Here is a 15304-nt window from a genome sequence, read left to right on the forward strand (position 1 = left end):
TTGTCGTTCATAGGGCTTAGTCAGAAATTCGGAGCCAGAATTAAACCTTGGAAAACTTAGGTCTTGATTTAGCCTCTTGCTGAGACACAGTACCCAAGAACTAGCCATGAGTCTTGCAACACCTCAAGACCAACATGGTTTTCAGGAGTCATGGTTTCTTTGGTCAGATGCCCTCTCAAAAGCTCATGCCCTGGAAATCTTCTTGTTCTCTAAGGCAGGGGTAGTCAACCTGTGGTCCTCCAGATGTTCATGGACTACAATTCTCATGAGCCCCTGCCAGCAAACGTTGGCAGGGGCTCATGGGAACTGTAGTTCATGGACATCTGGAGGACCACAGGTTGACTACCCCTGCTCTAAGGTGCTACTGGACTTGTTTCTAGCTGTTCTACTGCAAGCCAACATTCCTACCCACTGAAACTACCCACTGAAACTGCCATGAATGGCAGAGAGCTAGCAGCCGGCTCAAGGTTGACTCAGCCTTCCATCCTTCCGAGGTCGGTAAAATGTGTACCCAGCTTGCTGGGTGGTAAACAGTAATGACTGGGGAAGGCACTGGCAAACCACCCCTTATTGAGTCTGCCATGAAAATGCTAGAGGGCATCACCCCAAGAGTCAGACATGACCCGGTGCTTGCACAAAGGATATCTTTACCTTTACCTAGGCAATATAAGCCATTGTTTTCATGTGGCCTTGCACCCAATTATCTGTGCTTAAATGCTGGTAATTGGTTTCGCTGGCCTTAAGAATACAATGGCATTGAGTACTGGGCTGCTACTGGAGGAAATGGCTTAAATGGCCAATTTTTGTTTTGAGATGAAGAGGGCATCCTAACATTTATGTTTCAGTTTCTATACTGCCACTCCCAAAAATGGCTCGTCACGGTTAACAACATCTCAACGATAAAACCCCATAAAACAATAATTAAAACCCCTAATTACAATCCCCCGTGATGGAAAAAACTCCCTCCTGCTACCCAGCTCAACAGACCAGAGGAATGGGAAGGCGACTGTAAGCCGCTTTGAGCCTCCTTCGGGTAGGGAAAAGCGGCATATAAGAACCAACTCTTCTTCTTCTTCTTAATACTGTGCCTCAGAGGGGATCATCTCAGGGGGAGACAGATGACCTGAGTGAGGGGCCCAGATCTTCCTTGCCCTGGCCTCAACTGAAGACCTGGCGGAAGAGCTCTGATTTGTAGGCCCTGTGGACCTGGGAAAGCTCCGACAGGGCCCACAGCTTTCCCGGGAGCTCATTCCATCACGTATGGGCTAGGACTGAAAAGGCCCTGGTCCTAGTCAAGGCCAGGCGAACCTCCCTTGGGCTGGGGACCTCCAACAGATTCATGCCCACAGAGCACAAGGCCCTGCGGGGAACATAAGGAGACAGGCAGTCCTGCGGCTATGAAGGGCCAGATCATGGATGGCTTTTAAAGGTTAATACCAAAACCTTGAACTTGATCTGGACCGCAACTGGCAATCAGTGCAGCTGCCTCAGCACAGACTGGATATGGGTTCTCCTCGATGTTCCTGTGAGGACCTTAGCAGCCGCATTTTGCACCAGCTGGAGTTTCCAGGTCAAGGACAAGGGTAGGCCCGCGTACTCCTCTTCCCATTATCCTGTGAGACAGCAAATAGACTGCCCTTTTCATCTTTGAAGGGAAAGTGCCCACCGTCTTTAGTTCTTTTTCCATCTCCTCGGAGATGGCACAGATTCATTTAGCTTCTTGGAACACCTGATTCTCACAGCGTGGCTAGTTTGCGGCATCTTTCCCTGTCATGTACTGCATCTCCCTTGTCTTCATGTTTAAAGGCTGAAGCATGAAACTGTATCTTGCGTCTACAAAGCTTTATAGCTATTCTATGTGAAGAGCACCTTGGCTATCTTTGCAGGTGAAGCTTTCCATGTGTTTTTTTTTCTTCTGTTCCCTGTCTTTGCAGTTGTTCCAAGTTGGAAGATTTGCCAGCAGAGCAGTGGAACCATGCCACAGTCCGCAACGCCTTAAAGGAGCTGCTCAAAGCAATGAATCAGAGCACGCTAGCCAAAGAATGCCCTCTCTCTCAGGTTGGTACTTGTGTCAGTGGCAGAGGCAGTCCATTTCAGTGCAGTCTTCAAGGTGAAATGAAAGGCATAACAATGATTTTGAGGCACCTGTATCAGGACCAGAGGGAAGGTTCACAGACAGCTGCTATAGAGGGGTAGGCTTAGGAACATATGTAGCTCTGAAAAATGTGCAGCGTGTTGTATTTTCCATGATCCCCCCACCCCGGCCAAAACAGTGCTTTTGGCTGATATTTTGTGTGAAATTGTGGTTTTGTAATACAGTGTTTTCAGACACTTGGGTTATAAAATCCCTTCAAACCAAGTGCCTCTCTAACTATCCACACAAGGACACACACAATATTTTTCAAACCAATGAAATCTGCTCTATTAAATACAGTTGCCAATACATTGACACTAATATGGCACGTTTTGATTTCCCAAACTGAAATATATTTTGGCTTACGTTTTGAGAAATGCATATGCAGCCATTCATTGTTGGAGGGGGGAGGGTAATAGCAATGTAGCAATTATTTATTTAGTAATTTTGAAAATACTGCAGAACTTACAGGGTGATTTCACCTTTTGTGGACTGGTTCAAAGGTTGTGCATGCAGTTCCGGAAGCAGAGTTTGAGGGGCACTGAGCAGTCTAGACATTCCTTTGGCCATCCCTATGCTCTGGCAGCAACTGGGTTCCCAGGATTCAGTTATTTATTAATTATTTATTTGTTTAATTTAGAAGAAGAAGAGTTGGTTCTTATATGCCGCTTTTCCCTACCCAAAGGAGGCTCAAAGTGGCTTACAGTCGCCTTCCCATTCCTCTCCCCACAACAGACCCCCTGTGGGGTGGGTGAGGCTGAGAGAATGCTGATATCACTGCTCTGTCAGAACAGTTTTATCAGTGCCGTGGCGAGCCCAAGGTCACCCAGCTGGCTGCATGTGGGGGAGTGGAGAAACGAACCCGGCATGCCATATTAGAAGTTCGCACTCCTAACCACTACACCAAACTGGCTCTCCTAACCACTACACCAAACTTATACCCTGCCACTCCCAGAACTCTGGCTTATAGTGGGTAACATCAAAGAACCCCCACAATAAAATCCCAGTCAAACACCGAAAACAGTTCTCTTTCCCCGGCAGCAAAAAAACTCCACCCCCCCCCACACACCCCTCCCCCGCTTGATGGACTGCCACTAACTGATAACAACATGTCTTGGGGAAACAGTTGGAAAAGGGGTGAGCAGTTGTTCTAGCCCCACAGATCTTAACTGCCCTGGTCTCAAACCAAAGACCTGGTGGAAAAGCTCCATCTTGCTGGCTCTGTGGAACTGGGAAAGTTCCACCAGGGCCCTCAGCTCTCTCCTGGGAGCTCATCCCACCAGTTCAAGGCCAGGACCGAAAAGGCTCTGGCCTGGGTTAAGGCCAGGTGTACCTCCCACAGGCCAGAAAAGTATGTAGGGCATTTGCAGAAGGACTACCATTAGCAAGGCCAGTGAAGTGTACTCTTCTCTCCTGTTTTTTTTTTTAAGTTCTTGCAGGAGAAGGCCACGTGGTGCCATAGGCTATACACTCTGGTTATGAAGTGCAAAGCCATCTTTATTTTTCATGTGGAAATATTCAAATATGTGGTGCTCATGGTATTTCCTGGTTCCTGGTCTCTATGTGTTTGGATAAGCCCAGAAAAGGCATAGAGATAAGCAGTTCATAGGTTGGTACTTGTGCCTGGGGCAGCGACCAGCCAGGAGGACGAGAAGGACAGCACAGAGCAGAGAGGGGAAAAGCAGCCTGCAACTTGGTTGGCTACACATTCTGTAGGCCTCAGAGAAGTACAAGTGAGACCACTGATAGGTTAAGCTACTGGCAGTGAACCCCCATCCTGCCAGCTTGGGATAACCCAGGTATAAAGCAAGAAATGGCCGAAGCATCTCTTTGTGCCCATCACCAGCTTCTTGGAGTGAGTCAGCATGCTGGCTCTGCAGGTGGACACCTCATTGTCGCTTATGGGGAATGTTCCTTTTAGGATCATGCGGGTAGCCGACTCCTGCACAGATCTGTACTATGTTCGTCAGTCCAATGCCTGAACACCATGCAATAAATATACAGTCCATAAACTCCATAAACAGTGAGGAAGATGAATAACCCAGTATCCTTGGCCAGTCACAACCCTGGGTGAAATTCCTTTCCAGTTGCATCTTTGATGCCATAACAAAGACCTTTAGAAGTGCCAGCATCAGAATAGTACATCTCAGGGCAGGATTGCCATCAAAGGTGTGGAGCTGACTCCAGTCATCCCTGTTTAAAAATGCACCATAGACCAAAGGGAAGGCACCTGGCCCAGTGCCCCATAGACAGCAAAAGGGGGCAGGGCTGTGGTTGGCGGCATTGGACCCTCAGACAAGAGTTGACACAAGGCATGAAAGCCCAAATCATTTTGCTCCCTCTCCCCCTCACCCAAGAGAGGCACTTTTCTAAGGCGGGTCATTTTTGCTCCATGGACTCTTTGTGCCCCACTTATGATTTTGTAATATCAGTAGAATTTGTTTTTAGCAAAAGATTGCTCTTCATTTCTCTGCATGATGAAAAAAAAGCTTTAAACTGTGACCCATTAATGTGAGGCAAAAAGTTGTAAGGAAATTTGAGATTGCATCGACTGGCTTGATCAGTGTGATAAAGTCATATGAGCCATTCCATCGCAGTGTGTGTGTTTTAGTCTTCCTCCAGGTTTGTAATACGATGTGCTGATAGGGAAAAAGTGTATGACTACAAGAAATCTTCTGCTACTTTGAGAAACTTTTGCCTAAGAGATGTGTAGCAAGATTACAGTGTATTAATTTTGGAATGCTGTGCTTGGGAACAGTGCATGCAAACTTTTGGATTCCTAATAAACTTGGGTGTTAGCTGGAATCCTGGTTTTAATTGCCATATTTAAGTTCTTACTTCCTTCTTGACTTCATAAAAATTACTGGAACAGGCCTCACTTTATCACCGCATATGCAACAGTGAATGATTCAAAATCAGGAAGCTCTTTGTTTTTCCGAGTAATTTACAGTAACAGAGATTAATAATGCCCTATGCGTTTGAAATAAGAATCCTATTTGTGTATCTCAAACCTTTAACATCCTTTGAGAAAATCCTATTGTAATATGATGTGCATTATTCCTGCCAGGTGTGCCCTGATGAATTGTCACTCAGAATATAACAGCATATTTTGTACAAAGATTCTTTCTTTGAACCATAAAATAGTTAATATTGTTCAAATCTGTTCATAAGGACGGTTAGTCTCAGATTTCCTGTGCCATTTAGAAGTTTTGACCACAGCTAGTATCTTCTCAAATAGCTTTGTAAACTTACTAGACCAGGAATGTTTTCCAGATATTGTATGCCATAAAATGTCTGAATAAAATGGACTCATCTGATGAAGCTGGCTTCAGCGTGCCTTTGTCAGAATAATCTGAAGGGATGCCATGACTTGGAGGGTTATGTTTTATAAAATACAGCGTTCCCGTCCTGTAGCCAGCCTACCAGTTAAAATGCAAGTCCTGTGCTCTGCCTTCAGAAGTGAGTCTGGTAGCAACGAGAGGCAGGACTTCCACAGCAGTGCCCCCATGCCCCCTCCTTTGAGGCACGCCGGGTGCCTATGCTACTGTCTTTCAGGCACCAGGCCAAAGCCTGGCTTTAATCTTTCAAAAATAATTTTATAGTGTCCTTTTAGTGGCCCATTATGCACCGCCGCCGAAACGGCGATTTTGGGTCACATGGAAAACGCGGAGGGGGAAGGCGCGAAGCAAACCGGTTATGCACGGGATGGGACGCAACGGCGGCAAAACCCAGAGTAACCGATTATGCACGCGGCGACCCCGGCGCCGCTTCTGCTTGCGCCCCGTTCACCCGGAAGCTGCGTTTTCTTCCACATTTCGCTAACGGGGCTTTTTCAGCAGCATGAACAGAATCTGCGGCCGGTTGGAGCCGGCTCCATGCATTATTGGTGATTTTAGTCGCCGCCATTCCACCCCGAATGTGCGCTATCCCCCCCATGCATAATGGGCCAGTCTGAAACTCTTAAATTCATTTTAAGATGCTCTTTTAAAAAAAATTCTGGCTGGGATATTTTCAGGGCTGATTTTTCAATGTATAACTTTTAATATTTATTTATTATTATTATTTTGTAAGCCACCTTAGTATGGTTCCCCAAGAGAGGCAACAAAAATTCCTTAAATCAGTAGCGGATATTCCTTATTCCTATACCTTCACTGAATGTATTCCTTTGACCTTGGCATTGTGATTGGGAAAAAGCATTGAGCTATTTCTTCTTCCAGTGGGAGTTAGACCTACCCCATTTCAGAATCTGTGGTTATGATAGGCAGGGGGAAAGTAGAAGTTTAATTCCCATTCGAGTCATACACCCAAGTGTAGGTCTTTTTCTCATATAAGTAACTGGTTGTCACTCACTTCTGCGGTGGGGATAGAGCTCCACAACAGTTCATACTGTTGTGGAGATGGCAAAGCCCTTCTGACAGTGTGGACATGGGGTGTCACACCTCACACTCGCAGAGACCCTGCATGTATGTTCAAACGTTTCTCTGTGCATAAAGCAGATGAAATGCATATCACCTCCAGGGAGTTCTCTGCCTTTCTCTCCTTCCCACACATTATGAGGATAACGGTCTCATTTTATTTATTTATGTTATGAGCAGTCATGAAATAATTTCATAAGTGGTGGGCTCCCTTGCGGATCTTGAGGGTACCAGGTGAGTGGAAATAGTGTCGATGAAAATGATCCAGGGTAGCTCGTTACACTCTACATCTGCTTTCAGCAGCTGTTTTGGATTCTCCCAAAAAGATCAGGGATGATTTTGGCATCCAAACATGAGCTCCAGTGGCAGCTTTTGGTAGAATATCATCTGTAATTTTTGAACTGCTGGTGAACCACTAGGATGTACACAGTGATATGTGTACGTCTATTATCCGTGGCATATCTGCAGAAATGATGGTTACACACAAGATGAGTAATTGCTTCTTGTAAAGTCTAGGATCAATTCCATGTTTGCCAGATGGATGTTTGTCCTTCAGTGGTTTGCTTTTAGTCTGGAGTATGTGTGTGTGCATGATAAACATGCATCCATATGCATGCCCTCCTTGCCCCTACATATGTTCTTACTCGCACCTGGCTGTTCAGTGGCACATGCAGGTTAAGAGTGAGCATATATAGCCGCCTTATCACATGTTGCCTGGCAAATCTGAACATGTTTCTTCAGTTAATATTACATACAGCATAGTGTCTCTCCAACTGAGGACCTGCTACCGAAACTAGTCAAAGTTACTGAAAAGTTATGGTAGGATTTAGCATAAATCCCTTATGCTGGGATTTAGAGAGAAGAATCAATGCATTCTCTTTCCCATTCTCTTCCATTTCCTGGCCTACAATACTGCTGCATTTGAAGCAGGGACTACAGGTGGGGTTACCGTATTGTCAAAATGGCATATCAGATAAATGAATGGAAGTCGCTGGTTTGCTTATAACCCCTAGCCAAGCCAACTGCTTTGCAAAATCTATGAACTTTCAATGTAAATGGCATGCATTTTGAATAAGATCACTGCACATTAGCTTATACATATTCTGCTTTTTTCTTTTACATAATCTTTTGTATTTTATTAATTAACTAGGGGTAAAGCCAGATTGGCGGGTGGTGGTGATGGAAGAACTTTGCGCTTTGGCGGCCATTCAAGCCCGAGGCGGCCAGCACTGCGGCACAGGAGGGGGGCAGTGGCGGCGGTGCGTGACCTGGCCACCCGCATGCAGGTGCAGAGCTCTGCACCTGCATGCATGCACCGACTGGCGCCCCACCAGCAGCAGCACAGCTCTGTCCACCTTGGGCTTGAATGGCCACCGTAGTGGCTGAAGCATGCTGAAGCGCACCACCTTACAACTTTGTGATGCAGATAAGGCTCTGTGTGTGTGTGTGTTTGTGTGTCACTGGCTCAAGATCATCCAGCAAGCCCCCGTGGCAGAGGGGATTTGAAACTGTGTCTCCCACATCCTAGGCTAGGACTCTAGCAGCTAAGCCACACTGCCTTTCCATTTTACCCCCTTATATCGAGCACCCTTCTTAAACAAGTATTCCTTTTAAGCATGCTGCCATATTCATAATGACTTTTTCAGAATTGTATAAGCATATTTGTGGTGGAATATGGCACATCAAACCTTTTGTGAGGTACTGGTTGTTTTTGTTTGGTTTTTAAAGTAAAATCCGTTTCTTAGTGTATGGCATTTCCATATCAAACATAGTCCTTTTCAGACATTTCTCCCCATACTCCTGGTAGAATGGATCATTATTGCAAGCAGGACTGTGCTATACCATACTGTACCTTGCCTCATCCTTGCCATGACCCTAATTTCAAGCACTTTTACCTGTCACGGGTGTAAATTCTTCCTTCAGCACTTCTTGCAGGAGACGACCATAGAGCTTTTTGTTTTTAATTAGTTTAACCTCATTGGGCTACATTGAAAGCAGTTGAGTGGCTCACTCAAAGCCTTGTTATTAATGTCCACTTATCGTGTGGATAATGCCAGGAATGTGGGTGTGTTTGGCAGTGCTGCTGTGCTTATTTCATTTTTCGCAATTCATTGTGCACATGGTAACAGCCCTCAACATGTTAGCCCAAAAATCCATGGCTTATCTACTGGGTATAACCTCCGTTCAGACGTTCAGTGGGGGAAATGAGAGTACTATAGAAAAGATGCCTTTTGTACCCCAGATGTCAGAATTGAAAAAAAATTATTTAAACTGTAGGGTGTGTTATACACTCCAGTACACACCACATAATTGTGGTGCAGTTCTGATTTTATTGGTTACACGTAAGTCCCTGTACCTTGAACATCTTTTTCTACGTGGTTCAGAATGACCTGCAACCCACCCCACCATATAATAGTCTGGCAGATGAATATGTGTAAGTGTGGTGATCTGATGTCCTACATTGCCCCTTTATTGTGTTCTGTAGAAAATCTGCCAGACTAATGTATAGCTGCTTATGGATTCATTCAGCTGTGGTTCTGTGTTGCGTTTCCATATAATCACATGCTCGTATTTGTTTTGTACGCTGAAGAAGTTCCTGACAGAGCGGTTCCTCAGTGGAACAGGCTTCCTCAGGAGGTGGTGGGTTCTCCAACTTTGGAAATTTTTAAACAGAGGCTGGAGAGCCATCTGATGGAGAGGCTGATTCTGTGAAGGCTCAGGGGGGTGGCAGATTACAGTGGATGAGCGCTAGGGATATGAGTGTCCTGTATAGTGCAGGGTTTTGGACTAGATGATGCATGTGGTCCTTTCCAACTCTATGATTCTATACTGCTATAAACTTAGTAGGGAGTTTTGCCTCTCTTCCATTGGGATCCTGGACATTGCAGAATCCTAGCTGGGGAATCTGCATATGGAATGTAGAATTGGTAGGTCAGCTGCAAATGAAGTGGATGAATAGCACCCGTGCTGAGCAAAGGAGTGTGGCGCTGTGTCGGTATGCCCTGTAGACCGTACACTTAATGCCTTTGAAATTAAGGCAGTTTCTAACTAGATTCTCTCCCCGCTTCACACGCACCACAAGTGGAACGTTGTAGATCAACTGTCTGCTGCCATCATCTGACTTTGCGTCTAATAAAGTCCCTTTTCCCAAATCGGTTTTAAGGAAATATTGTGCCAAATGTGAAATGTCATTACAATCCTGTTGTGATTAATATATTACTGGCAGGAGAAAATTATAGGTCTGTCTCTTTGGAGTGTGATTGTGGAGTAAATGCTCCTTTTTATTAATGTGATCACAGTGCATTGAGCACTCTTCCGCAGAGAAGTGAAAAGAGCTAGTGCAGGATGTCTCTTTCCTGCAAGCAATAGTTTTGCAACTCTTCTCCTCATGCAGGAGTTTTTCTTCCAGTTCACTTGGGGGTTCAAATTGCCACTAAAAAGAAAATATGACTCGCTTTGAATTAATTTTCCCTTTCCCTGCCCTTACTAGTTGTGTGATTTATATGCAACTTAGTTGGGTTTAGGATAAGCCTTTCAAGTAGAGTAGCAGCTTACTCAAGATCTGGGCCACAGTGGAGAAACTATATTATGAAACTCCATGTAGTTTTGCCTGTTGCTGCTGTGCAAACTCCTTTGTATTATTCACGTCTTCCCTCCCTCTGTAAAGCTCATTCTTCTGATGTATTTTTTAAAATGTGAATAATATGAACATTACATACTCCTTGCAGGTGACTGGACGTAGGCCTTGGGTAACCGTTACTGTCTGTCAAAAACAGATTCCTTCACTCTGGAATCTTTATTGTTAGGATAGTTGTTAGTGTGATGCCCAGACAAATCCCCAGACAAAAAGCTACAGAACAAGAGCCTTTGACTCTTGCCTTTCCGCTCACACTTCTGGTGAGAAGGAGCCTTTAAGCTCACATATAGTGCCTCCAATACTATATTTCCAATGAAACAACTTTCTTCTATCACAGCAAATGATTAATTTTCCAACTGGTTGAGGGAGAATTATGCCATATTTCTAAGTTTAAAGTTATTGACTAAATAGCAAATCTGTTAATTTTCAGAAAGGAGGCACAATTTAAAAAAAATCATCTCTGAAGTGTATGTCTCTTTCCAGCAAACAATAGTTTTGTAACTTCACATTGACCCATTATGCACAGGCCAGAATGCCCGTGCTGGTGGCAGCAGGGCATCGGGGAAAATCCCCGATTATACATGCCCCCGCTGTCAGCACAGGCATGGCCCGGCCCAGGGCCACGGAAGGCCCACGTTATGCGAACGCAGGAACTTCCACAGTCCCTGGGATACTGCGGGCGCTGGCAGGGGCTGGGGTGAGCCGCCACTGTGCATAATGGACAGTGCCAGGCCTTTTGGCCCGCCCAGCCCCAACCTACGGTGTAGGGACACCGCACACCCTTGTGAGCTCCGTGGAGCCGCGTAGCTGGCAGGGGCACCCCCTGCCCCCGCTGTAGCATGTGGTGGGGGCCCGGCTCCTCCCTACTCCCCCCAGCTGCTGCCACTTACACTGCCTGGCAGAGTCTTGGACTTTCTGGCCCTGGCGCACAGCGCTTGTGCACGCACTATGCCAGGGCATTCCTGTACACCAGGGGAGCCCCGCCTCCGTGCGTACACTTAGTTCCTGATAATGTCTTGGTTTCTGTACAATCCCGAAATGGTCACATAATATCCATATTTGTAGGGGTCTACTTATATTAATATCACAGTGAGACTAATATCACAGAGACGAAGTTATTTTCTATAATTTCATCACTCATCAGAATACCATTAGAGAAGATTGAGTTATTAACAATACTGAGAATATCACTGATTAAGGTATCGAAAACGGACTACGCCTGGGAATCCGTTTTGAAATTGTTTTGAACATTGGAATAAATCATTTCGCCATCGCCAGCTTGAGACAGTTTTCTTCTGCAAGAGAAATTCAAGGGGGCATCTATGAGTAATCACGATGTTTTCATGTCTCAATTAAGGCGCTAAAGGAGATCCTGCTTGATGATTGTGCAAATGCCTCCTAACGGAAGGGTAGTATTAAGGTTAATGATGCCCTCTTGCAGATCCAAGGGAAAGTGATGGTAACATAATCAAAATCTGAAAGTACAGCTCCAACAATAAGAAAGTGAATCTACCTCCTGCTGTACTCAGACAAATTGTGTTCCTAGAGGCCACAGCAGAGGCTTCAATTGCAACGGATCCTAAATCTTTTGAACACCTTGTTTTGATAAATTTTGTGAGCCTAGCTCTTGCTTTTCTAAAAATGTGCCATCATCCTAGTTTCTGAAACTCTGACAGTTCCATAGAAGAAGAAGTGCTGTAGTCTATTCTGTAATAGGTTTGGGGCTTAAAACAATAGATTTATATCGAAAACATAATCCATGAGATTATATCAATAATTCAAAAAATTCCAATCCAGCTGTCATAGCCATTTTGAGACTTGTGTTACATTAAAGAAGTGACACAGATTTTATTAAGAAGGCAGAACTACATCAGTAGATGACTTTTGCAAACTTAATTTCCATTCCCTCTAGCTCTCAGTCCTCAGACAACTCTCACATTACCACACTCTTCGTACTTTGAGCCCCTAGCATTTGGGTACATTTTGTTTACAATTGAATATATAACTGCATAAGGATGTCAACCTGAGATTTTTTTTTTTTTTGATGATTGAAGATAATTCTAAACTCTGGGAAATCTGAATTAAAGTGGAGTTGCAACAAAACAGCCATGTCTAGGGCAATCTCAATTCGAACTTATTTCTGCAGGATGATAAAAGGATTTGGCATCTTGTTTCTAGAGCTCCAAAATATTGTACTCATAGTTTTCATATCACCCTTGATTGTTTGATACTGTTCTATTTTTAGTTTCATCTGTTCAGAGTAGCATTGTAATTTCTCTTCCATGTGGATTTTCACACAAGGATTAATGGCACGTTTCTATAAATTATATTAATTTAACTTATTTGCCTAACTATTGTTCTGCAGCAAGTAGCACGAATGTTCCCAGATTCTTGGCTGTGTGGTCCTTATTGCAGTTGGAAGCGGAACAGAAACATCTGAAAAGCATTATTTGGATTATGCATGCTGGAGCATCTAATCTTACCTTTAGGATCCGGTTCCTAAATCACAATTCTTCTCACCCGTTGTGTTCCCCAACGTGACAGCGCTTCTAGTTACGCTTTTAGTAAAAGGATTCTTTTGATAATACCTAGTATAAATTAAAGTGACAAGTAGATGTAAGCTGGAGACATGCGTCTAAGTTACACAAAACCTTTCCCCCAATAATTAATAAAACAATTGCATTTTGCATAGCTGAGGCCATTTTTGAGAACTACCCAGTGCGTGTTTTTAAATACTTTAAAAATTTAAGTTAGTGAGTCTAAACCTGTATGATCATTTTCTCGGGGAAGGATTTTTGTCCTGTGTGCTGTTTAGAAACACATTGTTTCTCTGTCTTGTTTTCCAGAGTATGATATCCTCCATTGTAAACAGCACCTACTATGCCAATGTGTCAGCAACCAAGTGCCAGGAGTTCGGGAGATGGTATAAAAAGTACAAGAAGATTAAAGGTAAATAGCTTTCAGTTATCACTCCTTGTCACGCCAAGTGACTAGCTTCTAAGTCCTTGCAATGTATTGTTCCAAAATAATCAAGGGAGATCGTGTGACGGGTGGTTTTATACACCAAATCCTCAACATGTTGCTGAATTTCTGTTTTAATGAAAACTAGGAGGATTTCTACAATTGCGTCTCAAGGGAGAGAAAAAAAAACGGTAGATGCCATTTGTGTCTCCTTCGTTTAAATAGAATCAAAAGAATGGCACAGATTCAAGACCGTTCAGGCTTGCTGCTTCTAAGAGGAAAAAAGAATGGACTTCCACTTCAAATCGGGGTGGGATGGAATGGCTAACACACTTTGATATGCCATCTTGGTTCAAGGCAGCATACAGTTTTGTTACTAATATTACTAAATTTCTCCCTAGCTTTCCTAACGTTACTCTCACTCTCTCTTTTAGTTAGTAAATATGCAGTTAATTATTTTAAGTGCAGAAAAAACAGCACAAGACCTTGATTTCAAAGAAGAGGTCAAGGATCTGAGCCAGAAGAATGTTCTGGGTAACTGTATGTACGGTGTTCAAGAGATCCAGCCTGTTATAGCTGCTCGGAAGACTGAGTGTATGTGTGTGCATGTGTGTGCATGGCTGCTTGAGGAGGAAAGGGAAGGTTAAGGTATGTGTGAAATAAACACAGGCTGCTCTGAAGCAGTTCAAGTGGTATCAGCTCATCAGCTTACCCGAGTGGGAGAGAAAACTACAACAAAAAGAAATCCACAACAAGTATATAGTTGATGTATGAAAAGCATCAGCAGAACTTTATTGTAGTCACCTCAAAGGGGCCATTTTGGTACTTATAACTTAATCGCTTCTTGGGTTTTATTTAAATGATTTTCATTTCCATGTCATAGCCTTAATGCTTGTAAATGAAAATTGATTTCATATGCAGGATCAGTGATTGATTGTAAGCCTTAATCTTGGCACACTCCCTGAAGTTTAAAAAAAGACGGGTGAATCTGGTCATCTAGCATTTAGGGTTGATCTGGTTCAGGGAGCCATGTCTGTCATAGGGACTGACGAGAATATTGAAAGCTTTGGCTATTTGAGCATAAAAACAATGCTAATTTACTCTTGCGCATGTGAAGTCAAAGAGGACTGAAATTATTTTATGGCCACTACAGTTGAACATAATCTTTGCTGTGAAATGTGTTTCTTATTTATCCACTAATGTCTCTTTTAATAAAGCAGTGGGAACTAACTGGTTCCTTCTTAATCAAAACCATGATGCCCTAAATGTAAGCTATGTGATTCTGTTACCCGTTGCCACATATAGATCTCTTTGGTCAACCTTTTCCCCTCCCACCCTATCGAAATAAACAAACAGTAAAGTAATTATGTGTACCAGAAGATCAAAGTTAATATGACTAATGCACAGCAAAAATTTTAAAGCCCTCTGGAAGAAGAAAAGCATTAGGTTGCAGAACATATACTTAACATTTAAACAAATATAAGAAACTGAACAATCAATAATTTGATATCATTAGCAACAGATGTAAAAGGAGGACTTGAAGTAAACATAGTCAGTGTATAGTTTGTGGAACCCATTATAAATGTAGCTGAACTCTTTTGGCTTAAAATATTTTAAAGTTTTCACTTACGTTTCAGACTCATGTCAGTAATATTTGAGTTGTTGGGCAGGGGGGGGGGTAGGTGGGTTGATTAACTCTGTCTGCACCTTCATCTAAGCTCATGCAGATTGTTTTTGGCCCAGTCCTCATCTAATGAAACAACTGTGAGAAAAATCCTTGAACCCAAGAGGGTTTTGAAACTGTCCCCTTACAGGAAACTTCCTTGTGTTAATGCTGACTATTGTAAACATTGGTAATATGAAAGAAAGAGAAAGTGGAGGAGGTTTTGGATGTACTGTCTCGCCCATGTAGGTTTTACATTTGAACTGCTTTAATTAAGTAATTTAATGTTTTTCTAGTAAGCTACGGACATTGAGCCTTATTAATTTACAGCAGGCTTTCTCAACCAGGGTTTTGTGAGTTTTATTAGCTTACAGCAGGCTTCTTGCTGGCCCTGAAAGGCTTTCTTTAATGGGTGGGGTTAATTAATTTTACCTTAACAAAATTTTGTTAAACATTTGTCGGATGATATTGATCATACACGATCATGTCAAACC

At 43.4% G+C, this 15304-nt stretch overlaps 1 protein-coding gene across 3 annotated transcripts in view; it reads left to right on the plus strand.

Annotated features, from left to right (window-relative positions):
* Positions 1-15304, plus strand: part of LOC143829087 (DNA-binding protein SATB2-like) — a 190061-nt gene that overhangs the window by 80999 nt on the left and 93758 nt on the right. For all 3 annotated transcript variants that reach the window (XM_077319393.1, XM_077319394.1, XM_077319392.1), the window contains exons 5-6: positions 1935-2058; positions 13033-13135. In XM_077319393.1, coding sequence (XP_077175508.1) covers positions 1935-2058; positions 13033-13135 — 227 coding nt within the window. The remainder of the gene's footprint in view (positions 1-1934; positions 2059-13032; positions 13136-15304) is intronic.

The sequence above is a fragment of the Paroedura picta genome, chromosome 2 (assembly GCF_049243985.1).
Source record: "Paroedura picta isolate Pp20150507F chromosome 2, Ppicta_v3.0, whole genome shotgun sequence".
NCBI classification, from domain to species: Eukaryota; Metazoa; Chordata; class Lepidosauria; order Squamata; family Gekkonidae; genus Paroedura; species Paroedura picta.